General features: G+C 45.7%; 1 protein-coding gene across 6 annotated transcripts in view; it reads left to right on the top strand.

Annotated features, from left to right (window-relative positions):
- Nucleotides 1-16470, top strand: part of C2H18orf63 (chromosome 2 C18orf63 homolog) — a 41863-nt gene that overhangs the window by 14591 nt on the left and 10802 nt on the right. For 5 of the 6 annotated variants that reach the window (XM_025183815.3, XM_089776325.1, XM_089776326.1 and 2 more), the window contains 4 exons: nt 1628-1737; nt 1842-1938; nt 2064-2149; nt 4227-4410. In XM_025183815.3, coding sequence (XP_025039600.3) covers nt 1628-1737; nt 1842-1938; nt 2064-2149; nt 4227-4410 — 477 coding nt within the window. The remainder of the gene's footprint in view (nt 1-1627; nt 1738-1841; nt 1939-2063; nt 2150-4226; nt 4411-16470) is intronic. The other variant, XM_075921064.2, reaches the window with a different exon arrangement.

Genomic DNA, 16470 nt, shown 5'->3' on the forward strand with positions numbered 1-16470 from the left:
TGACACCAAGGTGTCTGACCCTTTAGTTGTCTCTGTGGAATAGAAGAATGGCTACACACTGTGCACGATGATTACAATGGATAGATGTCTTTATGCCACTAGGTTGCCTTATACTATAATATTCTCCAGGAGATAATCCTTTTTTCACTTTCATTCAGTACTAGCTTAGAGTACTATCTTTTATTCAAACTATCAATCAACTTCTAGCCATCAGAGCTATCAAAAAAGTTCCACAGCTGTTCTTTAGAACCTACTCCATTTTCTTTGTGATATCCCAAAAATATTGGGAGCAGTTTGGGACATTCTGGATATGAACATGGGTAGCAAACATCGCAGGAAGCTATATTTCAAGTATTAGGAAATTAGCGTCAGCTCTGATAGCCATGTCACCTTACCTGATCTGGTACAGTGAGTATCAATTCCTGGTTACTTCTTTCCTTACACAGATAGGCTGTGTCTACACTGCACCCCTTTCCGGAAAAGGGATGCAGATTAGACACATCGGAATAGCAAAATTCGCGGGGGATTTAAATATCCCCCGCGGCATTTGCATTAACATGGCTGCCGCTTTTTTCCGGCTTGGGGATAAGCCGGAGAAAAGCGCCAGTCTAAACGTGATTCTCCGGAAAATAAGCCCTTTTCCGGAGGATCTCTTATTCCTACTTCAAAGGATCTCTTAGATCCTCCGGAAAAGGGCTTATTTTCCGGGGAATCACGTTTAGACTGGCGCTTTCCTCCGGCTTATCCCCAAGCCGGAAAAAAGCGGAAGCCATGTTAATGCAAATGCCGTGGGGGATATTTAAATCCCCCGCGGATTTTGCTATTCTGATGTGTCTAATCTGCATCCCTTTTCCGGAAAAGGGGTGCAGTGTAGACACAGCCATACTGATGATGGAAATTAACAAGATGTAGTTTCATTATCAATAATCAGTATAATCTTATACTGGTTCATAATTTGCTGGTGTTTGAAGACAGACAAAGCAACAGAAAGGGCTTTTCTGTCAATTGGTCAATCCAAATCTTGACAAACCAGAGTCAGAACAGAATGTTTCTTGGGCTAAAGAGTGTCTTTGGCTTTTGCTCCAGAATGTGTTCTCTCAGAATATCTGCTCAACCTCTCTTGATTTTCCAGGAGGCAAAAACATAGCTTCTTAGCAGTGTTGCTGGGATCTTTTACTTCCCTGATTATTAGGGTGAGATACTGTCACTAGCTGGTCCAGCGGTAGATTATGTTGATTTCTGAATAGAATTTAAAAGCATTGCAGCAGTAGTAAGAATATTCTTAGTCTGAGGACATTTATTTTGTGCTTCAAGTCCTTTTTGGATCCCATATCCTTGCATATTAAAGTACTTCCAATAAGCCCTATCAGCCTTCAAGTCTTATAGTTCTTTAGCTAGTTCTTAAAAGTTTAAGTTTTAAATGTTTGAAATAGACTATGATATGAAATAGACATGTGATGATGTGAATATATTCTAAAATTAGCAGTTTACAATGACTGATAAATTAATATTCCTGTATAAATTTCAATGTTCTATTTGAATGTATATTAGCTCTTTTGCATGTTCCTTTTTCACTTTGCATGAATAAAGCAATGTTTGAAAATAAAGTGCTTTTTTATGTTTGAAGCTGGAAGACTTCGACATTTCAGCAAACACCTTAGAAATATTTAACAACAATAAAAATACAGTCATTCAGAGGCACTCCATTTTAAGTAACTGGTGCTATGTCTTGCCAAGGTAAGATTCTATTTAATTTCCAGCAAAAATAACCAGTTTACCAAAAACTTTTCAACTATGCTATGGGTTGTATAACGTTATGTTTTCATTTTCCCACTGTATAGCATGAAAATGGGTCAGATCATAAGTATCAGCCATATTATTCCACCAGAATCTCCTTTTCATTCATTCAAAGACTTTCAGATGCACTGGAAAAATACGGTAGGAAAAAATATGATATTTTTTTTAATTTCATTATTTTTCCTTTTTGTCTGTTTTGAATGTTTTTGTATTAATCCCATTGTTTATAATAACATTCCATTTATATGTGTATATTTTATTTTTAGTATGGTTATATCCTTCCAGAGGACCATGGAGAGCCAAGAATATATTGCAGTGTTTATTTCAAACTGATAGGGGAACGACTCTTTACATATCCTTTATATATATTAATATATATATAATATATTTGTGTGTGTGTGTGTGTGTGTGTGTCTGCCTGTCTGAGAGAGAGATTACCTTCTCCTATATCATGCTAGCCAAGATCTAAATTCTAATCCAAATAAAGGGGCAAATTCACCGTAATTGTAATTACATTGAAGTGTCTGAGGCTATGTCAACAGAAAGTATGGTCCAAAATATCTGGTTCAGTCCTTCTGTATTGTTAACGAGTAATGTCAAAACTGGTCTTCCCTATTTTGCTGCAGATGTTTCTTAAATGACCCTGAGTTATGGATTGGGAACTCTTGTAGGGGCTGGGATGCCAAATCTTTGAGGGTATGTCTACAGTAGCCCTCTAGTTGGAACTAGGTTGGCTAATGTAGGCATTCGAACTTGCAAATGAAGCCCGTGATTTAAATATCCCGGGCTTCATTTGCAAGTTCCTGGGCAGGCGTCATTTTTAAATCCACTTTGTTTGAACTGACTGCCCGCGGCTACATGCAGCAGTCAGAAGTTAATCTGAACTAAGTCCTTAATTCGAATGAACTGTTACATCTCATTGCAGGAAAAGGAAGCCTGGTAGGGGCAGATGACTGTTTTGCGGGGCCCCGGGCAGCATAATTTCGCGGGGCCCCTCTTTGCCACGGCGCATGCGCAGTGACGCCATGCGCATGCTCGGTGGCGCCACGGCGCATGCGCAGGGCTTTTTGAAGCACGGGGCCCAGGACGGCAGCCCCGTTCACCCTGCCCTATATCCGCCCCTGAAGCCTGGGATATTTAAATCCCGGGCTTCATTTGCAAGTTCGAATGCCTACATTAGCCACCCTAGTTCCAACTAGGGGGCTAGTGTAGACATACCCTGAGAGAATAATTTTTCTTCAATCTATTTCATAGACTCATAGGCCTAGAGGGGATCTTGAAAGGTCATCTAGTCCAGTACCTTAGACTCATGGCAGGCAAGATAAATTCATGGAAACTAGATAAATTCATGGAGGTTAGGTCCATCAATACTTATTAGCTATGATGGGTAGGAATGGTGTCCCTAGCCTCTGTTTGTCAGAGGCTGGAAGTGGATGACAGAAGAGGGATCACCTGATGATTATCTGTTCTGTTCACTCTGTGGGGCATCTGGCCTTGGCCACTGTTGGAAGACAGAACACTGGGCTAGATGGAAGACAGAACACGGGGCTCGAACTAGGTAGTTCGGACTAGGATTCCTATTCCGAACTACCGGTACACCTCGGTACACTAGGAATCCTAGTCCAAACTACCTAGTTCGAGCCCCGTGTAGCCACGCTACACGGGGTTCGAACCAGCGGGGATTTAAAAATGGCGGCTCCCCGCTTATGCAAATGAAGCCCGGGAAATTCAAATCCCGGGCTTCATTTGCAAGTGCGGTATGCCTACATTACCCCGCTAGTTCGAACTAGTGGGGTAGTGTAGACATACCCAGAGAGATTAATGGAGTTGCTCAACAGAACAACTGGAGATGTCTTTCTGATCTTCTGACTCCTAATCCAGTGCTCTAGCTGATGGAATATCCTATGCTGCTGCTGAAATGACTGCCAGTAGAGCATAATTAAATTAACTAGGAAACTCTGATTTCAGAAACATGTTCATAAAAAAGTAAGACTAAAAACCTAGATTCATACTTGGTTGTGCTATTGAATGAGAAAAAAATTAAAATATCTGAAGAAGGAAATGAAGAAAAACCAGGCGGATATCACAAATAAAGAACTAATTTCTATCCGTTGAATAATACCTCGTTCTCAACAAGATATCCCATTGATTACAATGGGACTGCCCAAGTAATAAAGTACATCTCAATGGAAATGAAAATGGTTTAATTTAGCCTAATGGGACAAAACTTTCAAATATCTCTGCTCATTAAAACTACTACAATTTTGGTCCCTGTAAAAATAGTAAAGCATGTTTGTTTTTTTTTAAAAAAAGTTGTTTCTTTTGAAGAAGTTTTAATATGTTTATAAGTTTTGACTCAAGAAAAGGATAAACAATTTCATAATCAAAATTCTAAAAGCCATTTCGCATAGCCCTTAACACTTATTCAGATATCCATTAAATTGCATAAGAAGCCAACCAGTACAATATTTTACTAGAATAGATTTAGAAGGTGTATTAAACTCTTTTCTTTCTGACCTAAAGTCCAAACTTCCTCATCTATGTGGATTTCCAGTAAAAATGACAAGTAAAGCATTATATGCCACAAAAGAGCTCATCAAGCCTCCCGTGCACGTAAGAAGTTTTATATTTATATTAGTACTAGAAGATTAACCTGTCATTGCTCGGATCCTTAACTCAATTAATTTTTTGTATTTTGGAAAATAAAATGAAAACATACATTTTTCATTTTGAATCATTGCTCTGGGGTGGAGTGGGGACTAGGGCTTCAGTATGCAGGCTGGATAACAAAAAGCACCTTTTCAAGGTCACTGCAGCTCAAATGGGCACAGCCAATGAACGGCTGCACATCCCCTGGCTAGGGCAGGTCCAAGTTCATCTGTCCCCTATGCTCCGCAGCCAAAGTGAGGAATGCAGCAAACTGTGCTTCCTCACTGCCTGACAAAGGGAAACAGCCAGCAATGTCCCCATATGAATCAGGAGGTGAGTGTGAGCTTCAGCCCCCATGCCCTCCCTAAAAGGCGCCTTGGGGGTGGGAAGCCCAGGGCTAACAGCAGTCCCGGATGGAGCAGAGGGCACCCCCAGCCAGGCCCATTCATCTGCCTGGTGATTCTGTCTCTTTTCTGTATGGTTTTCTGAGAAGCCATCCCATTCCAGGCACATCCATTTTCCTAGCACAACCAAACCCATATCTTCCTTTAAGTTATGATAAGAGGAAGCTATATAACAAATTTGGTAGTCCTAGCCTTACCATTTAGGAGTTCTTGAACAGACTGACACAAACTCTCAAATATATAGTAGACTAGAAGATTTTCCTGGTGTTGTTCAGGTCCTTCAGGGCAGAGAGTATGGGGTGTGTGTAGCAATCAGGGCAGGGGCTTAGGGCTGTGGGCGGCTCAGGGCTGGAGTTGTGAGTGTGCAGGAGGCAGGATTGAGAATGAGAAGGGGCTCATGGCAGGAGGTGGGGGTGTAGGAGTCAGAGAAAGGGATGGTGTCCCGGAAGGTAGAGCAGGAGTCAAGGGAGGGATTGAGAGGTGTGAGTGGCTCAAGGGAGAGAATGAGAGTGCAGGAATCAAGGCGGGATGAGGATGGCCAGCAGCTGGCAGGGACTGTGCTGCCTGGTTGGCAGCTAGTAACTGGGGGCAGCGGGGGCCAAACTGCGTGGCCGTCAGCTGCACTGGGGCAGCGGGGACCTCTCCCCTGGGCCATTAGGGGCTGTGCTGCCCATCCAGCACCTACACCGTGGGGCTGTCCAGGCAGCATGCGTGCACTTGTTTGCTGCCTCCTTGTGGTCATTCTCAGGTATCCTTGCTATCACAGCCCCTCCCTTTCTGTTTGAGAAAAAACATTCACATTCCACACAAATCCCATTGTTCTGGCACCTTGCTTTACCTTGCTTTAAGTTATGATCAGAAGAAGTTGCATGCCAAATTTGGTATTTCTAGCTCTTACCATTTAGAAGGAGTTCTTGAGCAATTAGACTTGCAGATAGACAAACAGATGCACAAACTCTTTCAAATATATAGTAGATTTATATAGATGGGCACAATGTTGTTTATAATAGGTGTTCTTTTTCGAGTGATATCCCCGTGGGTGCTCCACTGTAGGTCTTGGGCTTGCCCCAGCGCCGCAGGATGGAGATTTTTTGCAGCAGTAGTTCTGCCAGACTGCGCATGCGCGGGGAGCGTCTCGCAGCGTTCATGCCTTTTCGCGCTGTGCGGTCCAGTCTGAGCCAGTTCTTCTGAATCGCTTCAGGCTGCAGATGGTGGAAACCTCTTTCCTTGGATCTCTTCTGTTCGTGAGGAATTCAAGTTTGTTTCTTATTTCTGGTTCAGATCCAGTTTATATTTACCTTCTCCTTTCTGTTCCTAGTTTTAAAAAAAACGTTTTAAAGTTAAAAGTTACAGTTTAAAGTAGTTACCATATGTTTACTTGACCTTACTTGCTAAGTTTGTTATCTTCCCTGTTTACTCATTACCTTCTCCCTCTTTAAAAAAAAAAAGTTAAAAGTTAAGTTTAGTAAAGTTGAAGTTAGATTAGAATAATGCCTGGTTCACCAGGATTCAAAAAATGTGAGGCCTACCGCGAGGCCATGCCTGCCTCGGATGGCCACTCCTCCTGTTTTCGTTGTTCAGGGAAGGGCCATGTTCCACAAAAATGCCCTCACTGCTCTAAGCTTACAGCTTAATGATCCTGTTCATTAAGGCTCTTCAGCCTCAAGGATCTGTCTCCCCCCACGTAGCCATCAAGAGAGCCACAAAAAAGGGCTTCCTCTCCGACTGCCGCCCTGCCAAGAAAGAGTAAGCCGTCTCCAACTCACTCTCTGCCTGCTACTTCGCATGGCAGATTGAGCGTTGGCAGTAAACTGGGCACTTCAGGCATGTCTATGGTGTGCACAGCACCGTCCAAATCAGCGAAATCTGGCTCTTTGGTGCCAACCGCGTGCCATTCATCGTCACTGACATCTTTGGCACCATCAAGCTCCGCTCGCGGCATGTCGGCACCATCGGCACCGACAAGTTTCACTCGAGCCAAACCTGCACCGCTGGCACAGACGCCAAGGGCGGCACCGACCCTCCCACCCCCCGAGCCTCACGTGGCACCAATTCCAGTGCCGAGCAGCCCGGAAGACCAAACTGACCGTGTGGCATTGGCGCCTGCAACTCCACCTACTGGGGCGGCAGTCCAGCACCAACATCGGCACTGAGATGGTAGCAGCCTAGGAAGGCTACAGCCAAGACACCACAGAGTCCATCTCCACGCTCCCCTTCTCCAACATTTTCTCCAGCACCCTCCTCGCCACCGCCACCTCAGTCACTTAGGCAGTCACCACCTAGAAGATTCTCCTCCTGCGAGCGCCTTCCATCTCCATTCCTAACGCCACCAAGGGATCAGCATTATCAAAGGGAGCGTCATTATCATCACCAGTTTTCCACCTCACCGTCTCCCTTACCATAGAGGTCCTACTCTCCCTCATTGTCACCGCATTCGCCTGACCACTCCTACAGGAGGTCTTATAGCAGGTCTCATTGCTATGAGCACTCGCCATCTCGTTCCTCCTATCATAATCGGGACCCATACAATAACTGTACGTACTACAGAACCCATTCACCATACCACCGCTCCTATCATCGCTCATCCAGATCACTTCCTAGATCTAGGACACATGATTCCTCTGTGAGATACTCACTGGTGACCGACCCACCCCATTTGCGGCGTGGCTCAAGGTCTGCACTCCCTCCCCCCCCCAATCCTCACGTCGAGGAAGGGCAGCCCCTACTGGAGGAAACGCACCAGCCTGAGATATAGCCTACCGATCCATCGTCATCCTCACCGGATGAGGTGGTTATGCCAGGAGACACCTCTTCCCCCTGATGATTTCAGGCAATTTCAAGAGCTTTTCAAAAGAGTAGCGCTCTCTCAGGAGATTCAGTTCACTGAAATCAAGGGGAAACACCACAGTCTATTCAAGAATCTAGAAATGTCTCATGCTCCTAAACTGGCTATCCCCCTGGATGAGCCATATTGGAAGTCGCCAACGAGTTGTGGCAGACCCCAGCGTCGGTATTACCTACAAACAAGAAGACGGACAAGAAATATTTTGTGCCCCCGAAGGGATCAGAATTCTTATTCACCCACTTGCCCCCAACTTCTTGGTGGTTGACGCAATGCGACAAAGAGCACAGGTGCCACAATATAGAGGCCAAACATCAGATAAAGATTCAAAGAGATTGAATTTATTTGGAAGGAAGGTGTACACAGCATCAACACTTCTCCCAATAGCCAACTATTTGGCATATGTATCCAACCATAATTTCAACAACTATTCAAAACTGACAACCCTCATGGAGTCTCTACCTGAATCTAAGAGACCCATTCTGAAGGCTGTTGTTCAGGAAGGTTACACTGCCACCAGGACCAGCTTACAGATAGCAGCTGATGTAGCGGACACTGCAGCCAGGGCCATTGCCACTGCAGTTGTCATGTGAAGGGCCTCATTCCTCCAGGCTGCAGCAGTTCCTAAGAACCTGCAATCAAAAGTAGATGATTTACCCTTTGAGAAAGATAACCTTTTTGTGGAGAAGATGGATACCCTGCTTCATTCTAGCAAAGATTCCAGGTCCACGCTGAGAACACTTGGTATGTACTCTCCATCATATAGGAGACGACGATATACAACATACCAGAGGCGCTATGATTATCATCCCAGGCAACCATGGCAACAACAACACCGGCCCTTAGATAACTCCTGCCAACGGCAGTGGCCTCCGAGGCGTCGGAATCGGAATAACCTCCGCAAAACCATCCCAATACCAGGCAGCAGGTTTGACTGCTTGGTCGGGAGCGCTCAACCAGTCTCACCGGTTACCATCCCGCTGTTTCACCATCGCCTACTCCCATTTTACCAGCACTGGACACCCATCACTAGCGACAGATGGGTGCTAGAGATAATCAGAAGCAGTTATGCCATACCCTTGCTCTCTATTCTACCTACACCCCCCAAACCCGTCCCTTTTCAGGGACCCCTCTCATGGAGATCTGCTCATAAGTGAAATAAATTATCTGCTGCAGATCAGCACAGTAGAAAGAGTGCCGCACGAATTCAGAAGGAAAGGGTTCTATTTTCACTATTTCCTGATTCAGAAGAAAATGGGGTTGGAGACCGATCTTGGATCTCAGGCAACTAAACAAATATCTTCGAAAACAGCATTTCAAAATGGTGACCCTTGCATCAATTATCCCAGCCTTAGATCAGAATGACTGGTTCGTTGCTCTCAACCTACAGGACGCTTATTTCCTTGTTATGATCCACCCCGCACACAGGCGGTTTCTTGGATTCGTTGTCGGTAAAAACCACTATCAATACAGGGTTCTTCCGTTCGGACTTTCAGCTGCCCCCAGAATGTTCACAAAGGTGCTCTCAGTCATCGCCACTCACCTCCGACATATCAGGGTAATCATATTCCCCTACCTAGACGACTGTCTTATAAAGGGCTGATCGTCTTCGCAGGTAGGGCAGGATGCTATCCATCACCAGACGAACTTTCCAATCTCTTGGCCTACTAGTGAACAAGGACAAATCAACATTGCTTCCCACCCAAGACCTAGAATTCATTGGGGCGAGGCTGGACTCCAAGGCAGCAAGAGCATTCCTACCTGTAGCCAGGTTTTATTCAATACAGCTGCTAATAGATACCTGTTGAGCCAATCACAGGATTTAAGTACTCTTAGCCCTGAAGCTCATGGGCCATATGGCCGCAACTGCTTTCGTGGTCACACGTGCCAGGCTACACTTTTGCGCCCTCCAACATTGGCTAGCTACCATGCACAATCATACCACCCCCGATATACACAGGATTGTGGCGATACCTTTCAACGTAATTACCTCTCTGCACTGGTGGACCATAGAAAAGCATTTGCTGTCAGGAGTGCCCTTCCACCAGCTGCTACCATGATACCAGATTACGACAGACATTTCCCTTCTGGGCTGGGGCATGCATATGGGTGGAGTTTCTGTACAGGGCCACTGGACACCCCAAGACACATTGCTCCATATAAATCTTCTGGAGCTCAGAGCCATCGCCAGTGCTTGCAAGCATTTTCGCAACCACATACACAACTCCACGGTAAAGATCCTAACAGACAATATATCACAATGTACTACATCAATCGACAGGGCGGAGCACACTCACGATCCCTATGTGCAGAGGCGGTCCGACTCTGGAACTGGTGCATCACCAAAGGCATCACTCTTATGGCATCATGCTTACGTGGCATCAACAATGTTAGCAGCAGATTCCCTCAGCAGGAACTTTGCACCAGATCACGAATGGGAGCTTCACCACGGAGTTCTCCATTCCCTCCTGCATGGGCAAGGCAGCACTGGTTCCCTCTACTAGTGCAACCATCCCGCTACCCATCTTACCAACTACCACTGTTCCCGACACTTCTCATCCAGAAACATGGCCTCCTTCTCTATCCACAGCTTCACACGATGCACCTCGCAGCGTGGTACCTAGCTGGCTGAGCGCTACTGAAGACTTATTCTCTGAAAAGGTTAAAAATGTCCTCATACATAGTAGGTGGCGTAATATGAGAACTACATACCTGGCGAAATGGACAAGGTTTACCACCTGGTGGTCAGGCCATCATATGGACCCACTAGTTGCTCCTATGCATAACATTCTAGACTATATAATGGATCTACAACAAACAGGACAAGCTTTAGCATCACTGAAAGTACATCTCGCGGCAATAGCAGCTTTCCGACAACCTATGGAGGGGTTTTCGATATTTGCGCATCCCCTCATAAAGAGGTTCATCAAAGGCCTAACAAATCTGAACCCACCCTTGCGCACACCCCCTCTGCTGTGGGATTTGGACTTGATAATACAGACCCTTACGGCCCTACCATTTGAACCGTTGGCCACAATACCTCTTCAGCTCCTGACCCAGAAGCTGGTGTTTCTACTTGCAATCACCTCTGCACTCAGAGTCTGCGAGCTATCAGCATTGATGGTGGTACCCCCATACACTATCTTCCAGAGGTACTGTGTTGTCTTCAGACATCACACAGCCTTTATACCTAAGGTCTGTTCTGATTTCCATGTTAACAAGCCCATCGTATTACCTGCATACTACCCTAAGCCACATGCTTTTGCTAAGGAAGCAGCTCTCCATACTCGAGATGTGCGTAGAGCACTAGCCTTTTATGTTGACTGCACCAAGCCCTTTAGAAAAACAGACAGACTTCTCCTGTCCCTGGCAGAACACTCCAAGGGTGAACCCATTTCCACTCAAAGAGTAGCTAACTTAATTGTGTCATGCATAATCCACTGTTACTCTATTTGGGGAATACCGCTCCCTGAGCACCTTACAGTGCACTCCACTAAAGCCATTTCAGCTTCCACTGCCTTTCTCAGAGGGGTTTCTCTTGAAGACATCTGTAGGTCAGCCACATGGGCATCCTATTGCACCTTTGTAGAACATTATGCTATACAGCAGAGATGGCTGTCGGATAAATCCGTAACAGCTGCAGTTCTTTCATCTGCCAACCGATAAAGGCTCCGATTCCCACCTACTTCCATGATATGATGGGGGGGAGGGTGATACTGCTGTGCAGACACCTACAGTGGAGCACCCACGGGGATATCACTCAAAGAAGAAAGCAAAGTTACTGACCTTGGTGCAGTAACTGTCGTTCTTCGAGATGTGTGTCCTTGTGGGTGCTCCACTACCCACCCTCCTCCCTGCTTCGGAGTCTGTGTCCATTTTATTTTCCAGATACTGAGGCCGGTATGAGGACCTGGCTCAGACCGGACCGAGTAGCGTGAAAAGGCGTGAACGCCGTGAGACACTCCCTACGCATGTGTGGTCCGGCTGGACTACCGCTGCGAAAAATCTCCGTCCTGCGGCGTCGGGGCAAGCCCAGCACCTGCAGTAGAGCACCCACAGGGGGACACATCTCAAAGAATGACAGTTACTGCACCAAGGTGAGTAACTTCACTTTCTTTTCCGAGGAGTGTCCCTGTGGGTGCTCCACCTTAGATGTCTGGGATGCTGCTGCACCTCTAGTTGGAGAATTTTGGTAGCAGTACCCTCAGTAGGCTGCACATGTGGGGCAGCCAGCACGCACCAGTGTGGCTACTCTGCATGCACAGTCAACTGTCCCTTCAGTTCTTTCTCTGCTACTGCCGGCTTCCGTTGGCATCCAAGAGCTGCCCTCTGATTTAGAAAACTAATTCTAAAGTTTTATTATGTAAAACTTTTAGGTATCTAAAAGGGTGTCATAAGGAGGAGGGAGAAAACTTGTTCATCTTGGCCTCTGAGGATAGAAGTGATGAACCAGAGGTTCAAGGATTGTCTAGGGGTGGTTTTTTGTGGCAAAGGACTGGGGCTGTGAAGGAGGAAAGCCCGAGACTTAAATGCACTTAACCAATTACAAACTTTATTAACTACAATTTGATTATATTAAATCACTGTCTCTGATTCGTCTTAGACCGCACAGCATGCAAAAAAAGAATATAACAAATAAAACTAATACAGCAATAATAAAAACTCCTCCTGTAGCTAATCCTTCTATGGTTATCTTTGAACAGCTGGTGGAGTTAGTCATTAATCTACATATACTTAACCTCTAAATATGAAATGGTTAATACAATATAGTAAGCAATACTCACAATCCCAGAAACGATTACGATGCACAGACACAAAATAACGCGTAGCATGCTCCAGATTCGTATACCCTTTCATGATTCGGTGGGTGGGAGGCGACCTTGAGTGATCAACCCTTCAGCCAGGCTGGACGATATGTGCCTTCTGTTTTTTGATACGGAACCTCTCCAAGCTTAAGGCTCAGGGTGCTTTATACTATAATTTTGACATCTAGTACCATATTAGGGTTATTTGATATCTGGTACCATATTAGGATTCCCTCCTTGTGACATAACGTCTGCCTCAAGGCATTGTGGTTAGTGCCTGATGCAGACATGACTGGCACATGTGAAAGCTAGCTATGTTTTTGCTTCCCTGCTCCAGGTGCTTGTTAACAGATGTATATGACAGCTCATTTCTTTTATTTCTATCTTGTCCTGTTTTTTAGTGCTCATTAACCTAGTGTATGGGACAGCTTGTGTCCCTGCTCTTATCTTTTTAGCCCAGGTGCTTGCCAAGTTAAGTTCCGTTTACTGACGCTTGAAGGCCCCTGGCCCGGGTGCTTGCCAAGTTAAGTTCCGTTTACTGAGAACAGTGCCGAGCACCCGAGGGACTTCAAGCTCTGTCTCTGGATCCACCTCAGTGGCCTGTGTTTTTCTTGTGAGGGGCTTTAGTGTGGCAGTATGGGCAATATGCGTGAGTCAAAAGGACCCGCTACATGACAAGAACAAGAAGCAATGGGCTTAAACTGCAGCAAGGGAGGTTTAGGTTGGACATTAGGAAAACGTTCCTAACTGTCAGGGTAGTCAAACACTGGAATAAATTGCCCAGGGAGGTTGTGGAATCTCCATCTCTGGAGATATTTAAGAGTAGGTTAGATAAATGTCTATCAGAGATGGTCTAGACAGTATTTGGTCCTGCCTGAGATCAGGGGACTGGATTCGATGACCTCTCGAGGTCCCTTTCAGTCCTAGTATTCTATGATTCTAGTGTTCTTGTTACAGTAGTTGTTAGTTTGCTCAACAGTTATAGTTAGTTTCTTTTTTTTTTCTTCTTGTTCAGGCCCTTTTTTCTACTGGTCATTTTTTCTCTCTGGGATGCCTGGTTCCACCGGTTTCAAACTTTGCCTGTCCTGCAGGCTTTCAATACCTGTGTTGGACAGCCATTCACAGCGTATTTGGAGCTTGGGACAAGCTCATGCTACTTCCCAGTGCGAGCACTGTAAAGAACTCACTGCACATACGAGGAAGGCCAGAGAACTTCAGCTGTAGTTATTCCTGCTAGAAAACACCATATGCCTGGCCTCAGACACTGAGCACTCAACACTGCTGAGGCAACCATCCCCAATGGCAATGTCAGACAAAGCCACCATTCAGGCTCCAGCACCAAGGACTTTGCCTCATACTAGCAGTCCAGGAAGTGTGCACATTCAGCGGCCAAGGTGACTCCCCTTCACAGAAAATGGGCACTACCTCACAAAATGCCTCCAGTACACGCTACATCTAAGGTGCTGGACAGAGAGGCACTGAGACCTTCAAGCACCAAGAGTCTAAGGACATTTGCTAAGGCCAGTTCTAAGTCACTGAGCGAGTCCAAATCTAAGTCGGTACTGCTGGTGCCTTCCAACTCCACGTCAGCACCGAAAAAGCTGTGATCCATTTCAGCACCATTCGTTTCCATGCCACCCCCGGCACCGAAGAAACATAAACGCTTGGTGCCGACAGCACCACACAACCCACCGGCACTGGGTGCAGCACAGATCCTGTGGCACCGCCTTCAGCACCAACAGCAACGGGATGGCACTGCAGTTCTTCATCACTGGCTAGGAGCTACAAGTCACCATGGTACTGTCAACCCTGCTATTCAATACGGACAGTACTCCAACCTTGGCTAGATTTAGCTTTTCCACTCCTGCAGGGTCCACACCACTGCTTTCCAGCAATGAAGAGAAGGAGTTTATAGTAGATACACACACACGCATCCAGGCACTCCTCTCCCAAGCAATCCCAACTAGCTTCTCAGTGGCAGCTGCCACAATGGCTGCCCCCCTGGTACCAATGCCCACTAATTGGCCCTATTGGGACCTCTGGGTGTTACATAGGACACAACAACAGCAATCTCATCCTCAACTGTTGCCCTCCTACACAATGTAGGCTCTATCTGTATGCTCTTTAGATAGGGCAGTGATGCAGGAAGAGGGAGAGGATTCCGTTACAAGTGATGAAGAGATCTCTGCTTCTTCTCCACCATCCATCATATCTCATCCTTATCGCCAGACAATACCATAATGCCTTCTCCACCCACATCTGGAGATGACTTCAAGTCATTGCAGGAGCTCTGTAAGAGAGTGGCAGATGTGTTGGAGATCTCCCTAGTGAACCTGCTGAAGACCCAGAATAAATGAATGAGCATTCTGCATGCCTCCCCTTCGGCAAAATTGGCATTAACCCAGCCCTGATGGACCCTGCCAGTTCCTCTGGCAGACACCTGCTACTATCCCACCAGTCTGTAAAAGATCAGACAGGAAATATGTGGCACCACAAGGGGCTGATTTTCTGTTCTTCCATCCCTCCCGAAACTTGCTGGTAATAGCAGCAGTAAACTTGAGGGGAAAACAAATTGCTGCCCAGACCACTCCATATGATAAGGAATGGAAATGTTTAGACTTAATGAGCAGAAAGGTCTATTCTTGGGCATCATTGCAGTTGTGGATTGCTAATTATACTGCCCTCTTAGCCAAATACACACACCATATATTCAAACAGATGACACAATTTACTGACTGTCTCCCATACAGCAAGACAGAGCAGTTTAAAACATATATAAATGAAAGTGCCCTCATTTCCCACAACACCCTGCAAGCGGCCCTGGATGCTTCAGATACAGCATCTTGCTCTATCGCTAAGGCCATAGTAATGAGAAGAGCATCCTGGCTCCACTTACTTGGCTTTCCATGAGAAGTACAAGCAACCATGGAAGACCTTCCCTTTGAAAACTATTCACTAACTCTATGGATGCTTCTCTTCACACCCTAAAAGATTCCTGCTCCATATAAAAATCCTAGGCATTCACATATCTGCATCAAAAAGGACACAGGGAAAGTTTTTCACTCAAAGATACAGGCCCATGCCTTTTAATCAACCACAGATCCAGATGAAGCCAGCGCCAGATCAGGCACAGACAGAACACCAACCAACCCTCAACTTCCCAACCTTCAAGTTACAGACAAACATTTTGAAAGTCAGGTTGTGGGTATGATAACTCACTTACATCTAAGGCAGCTGGATGGACCATTTACATTCAGCAATCATCTGACACCCTTCTACCCGGACTGGAGTTCCATCCCCATGAACAGATGGGGATACTGGACATTATCAAGAATGATTATTGTCTCTCTCTTTCATTTATTCTTCCAATCTACTCCTGCTTCCCGTCCCTCTTCAGGGACCCATCTCATGAGAACATCCTCATGCAGGAGCTCCACCACCTGCTCCAACTGGGAGCAATAGAACCCATGACCCAACGTCACAGGGAGAAGGGATTCTGTTCCCATTATTTCCTTACAACAAAGAAAACGGGAGGGTGGAGGTCAGTTCTTGAAGATTTAAGAAGACTCAGTTGTTACATATGCTCTCTATGTTTCAAGTGGTCATCCTATTGCCATTAATCCCTGCCTTAGAGAAAGGGCATTGATTATTGACCCTCTACCTGCAGGATGCTTACCTTCATGTGTTAATTCACCCAGCACCCAGAAAATGCCTTCAATTCACAGGGAATGATGAACATTTACAATAAAAGATGCTCTCCTTTGGACTCTCACAACTCCACCTCTTTTCCAAAAAGTGCTGGTTGTGGTGGCAGCATACTTCCACAAGAGGATAGTCACCATCTTTCAGTATCTTGACGACCGCTTGCTAAAAGCACAGAGCCTAAGCTTACAAATAAATCTACAAAAATGCAAGCTCACACTAACACAAAAATTAGAGTTCACAGGAGCTCACCTGGACTGCACGGTGGCAA

Source organism: Pelodiscus sinensis, chromosome 2 (genome assembly GCF_052426305.1).
Source record: "Pelodiscus sinensis isolate ZL-2025 chromosome 2, ASM5242630v1, whole genome shotgun sequence".
Taxonomy (NCBI): Eukaryota; Metazoa; Chordata; order Testudines; family Trionychidae; genus Pelodiscus; species Pelodiscus sinensis.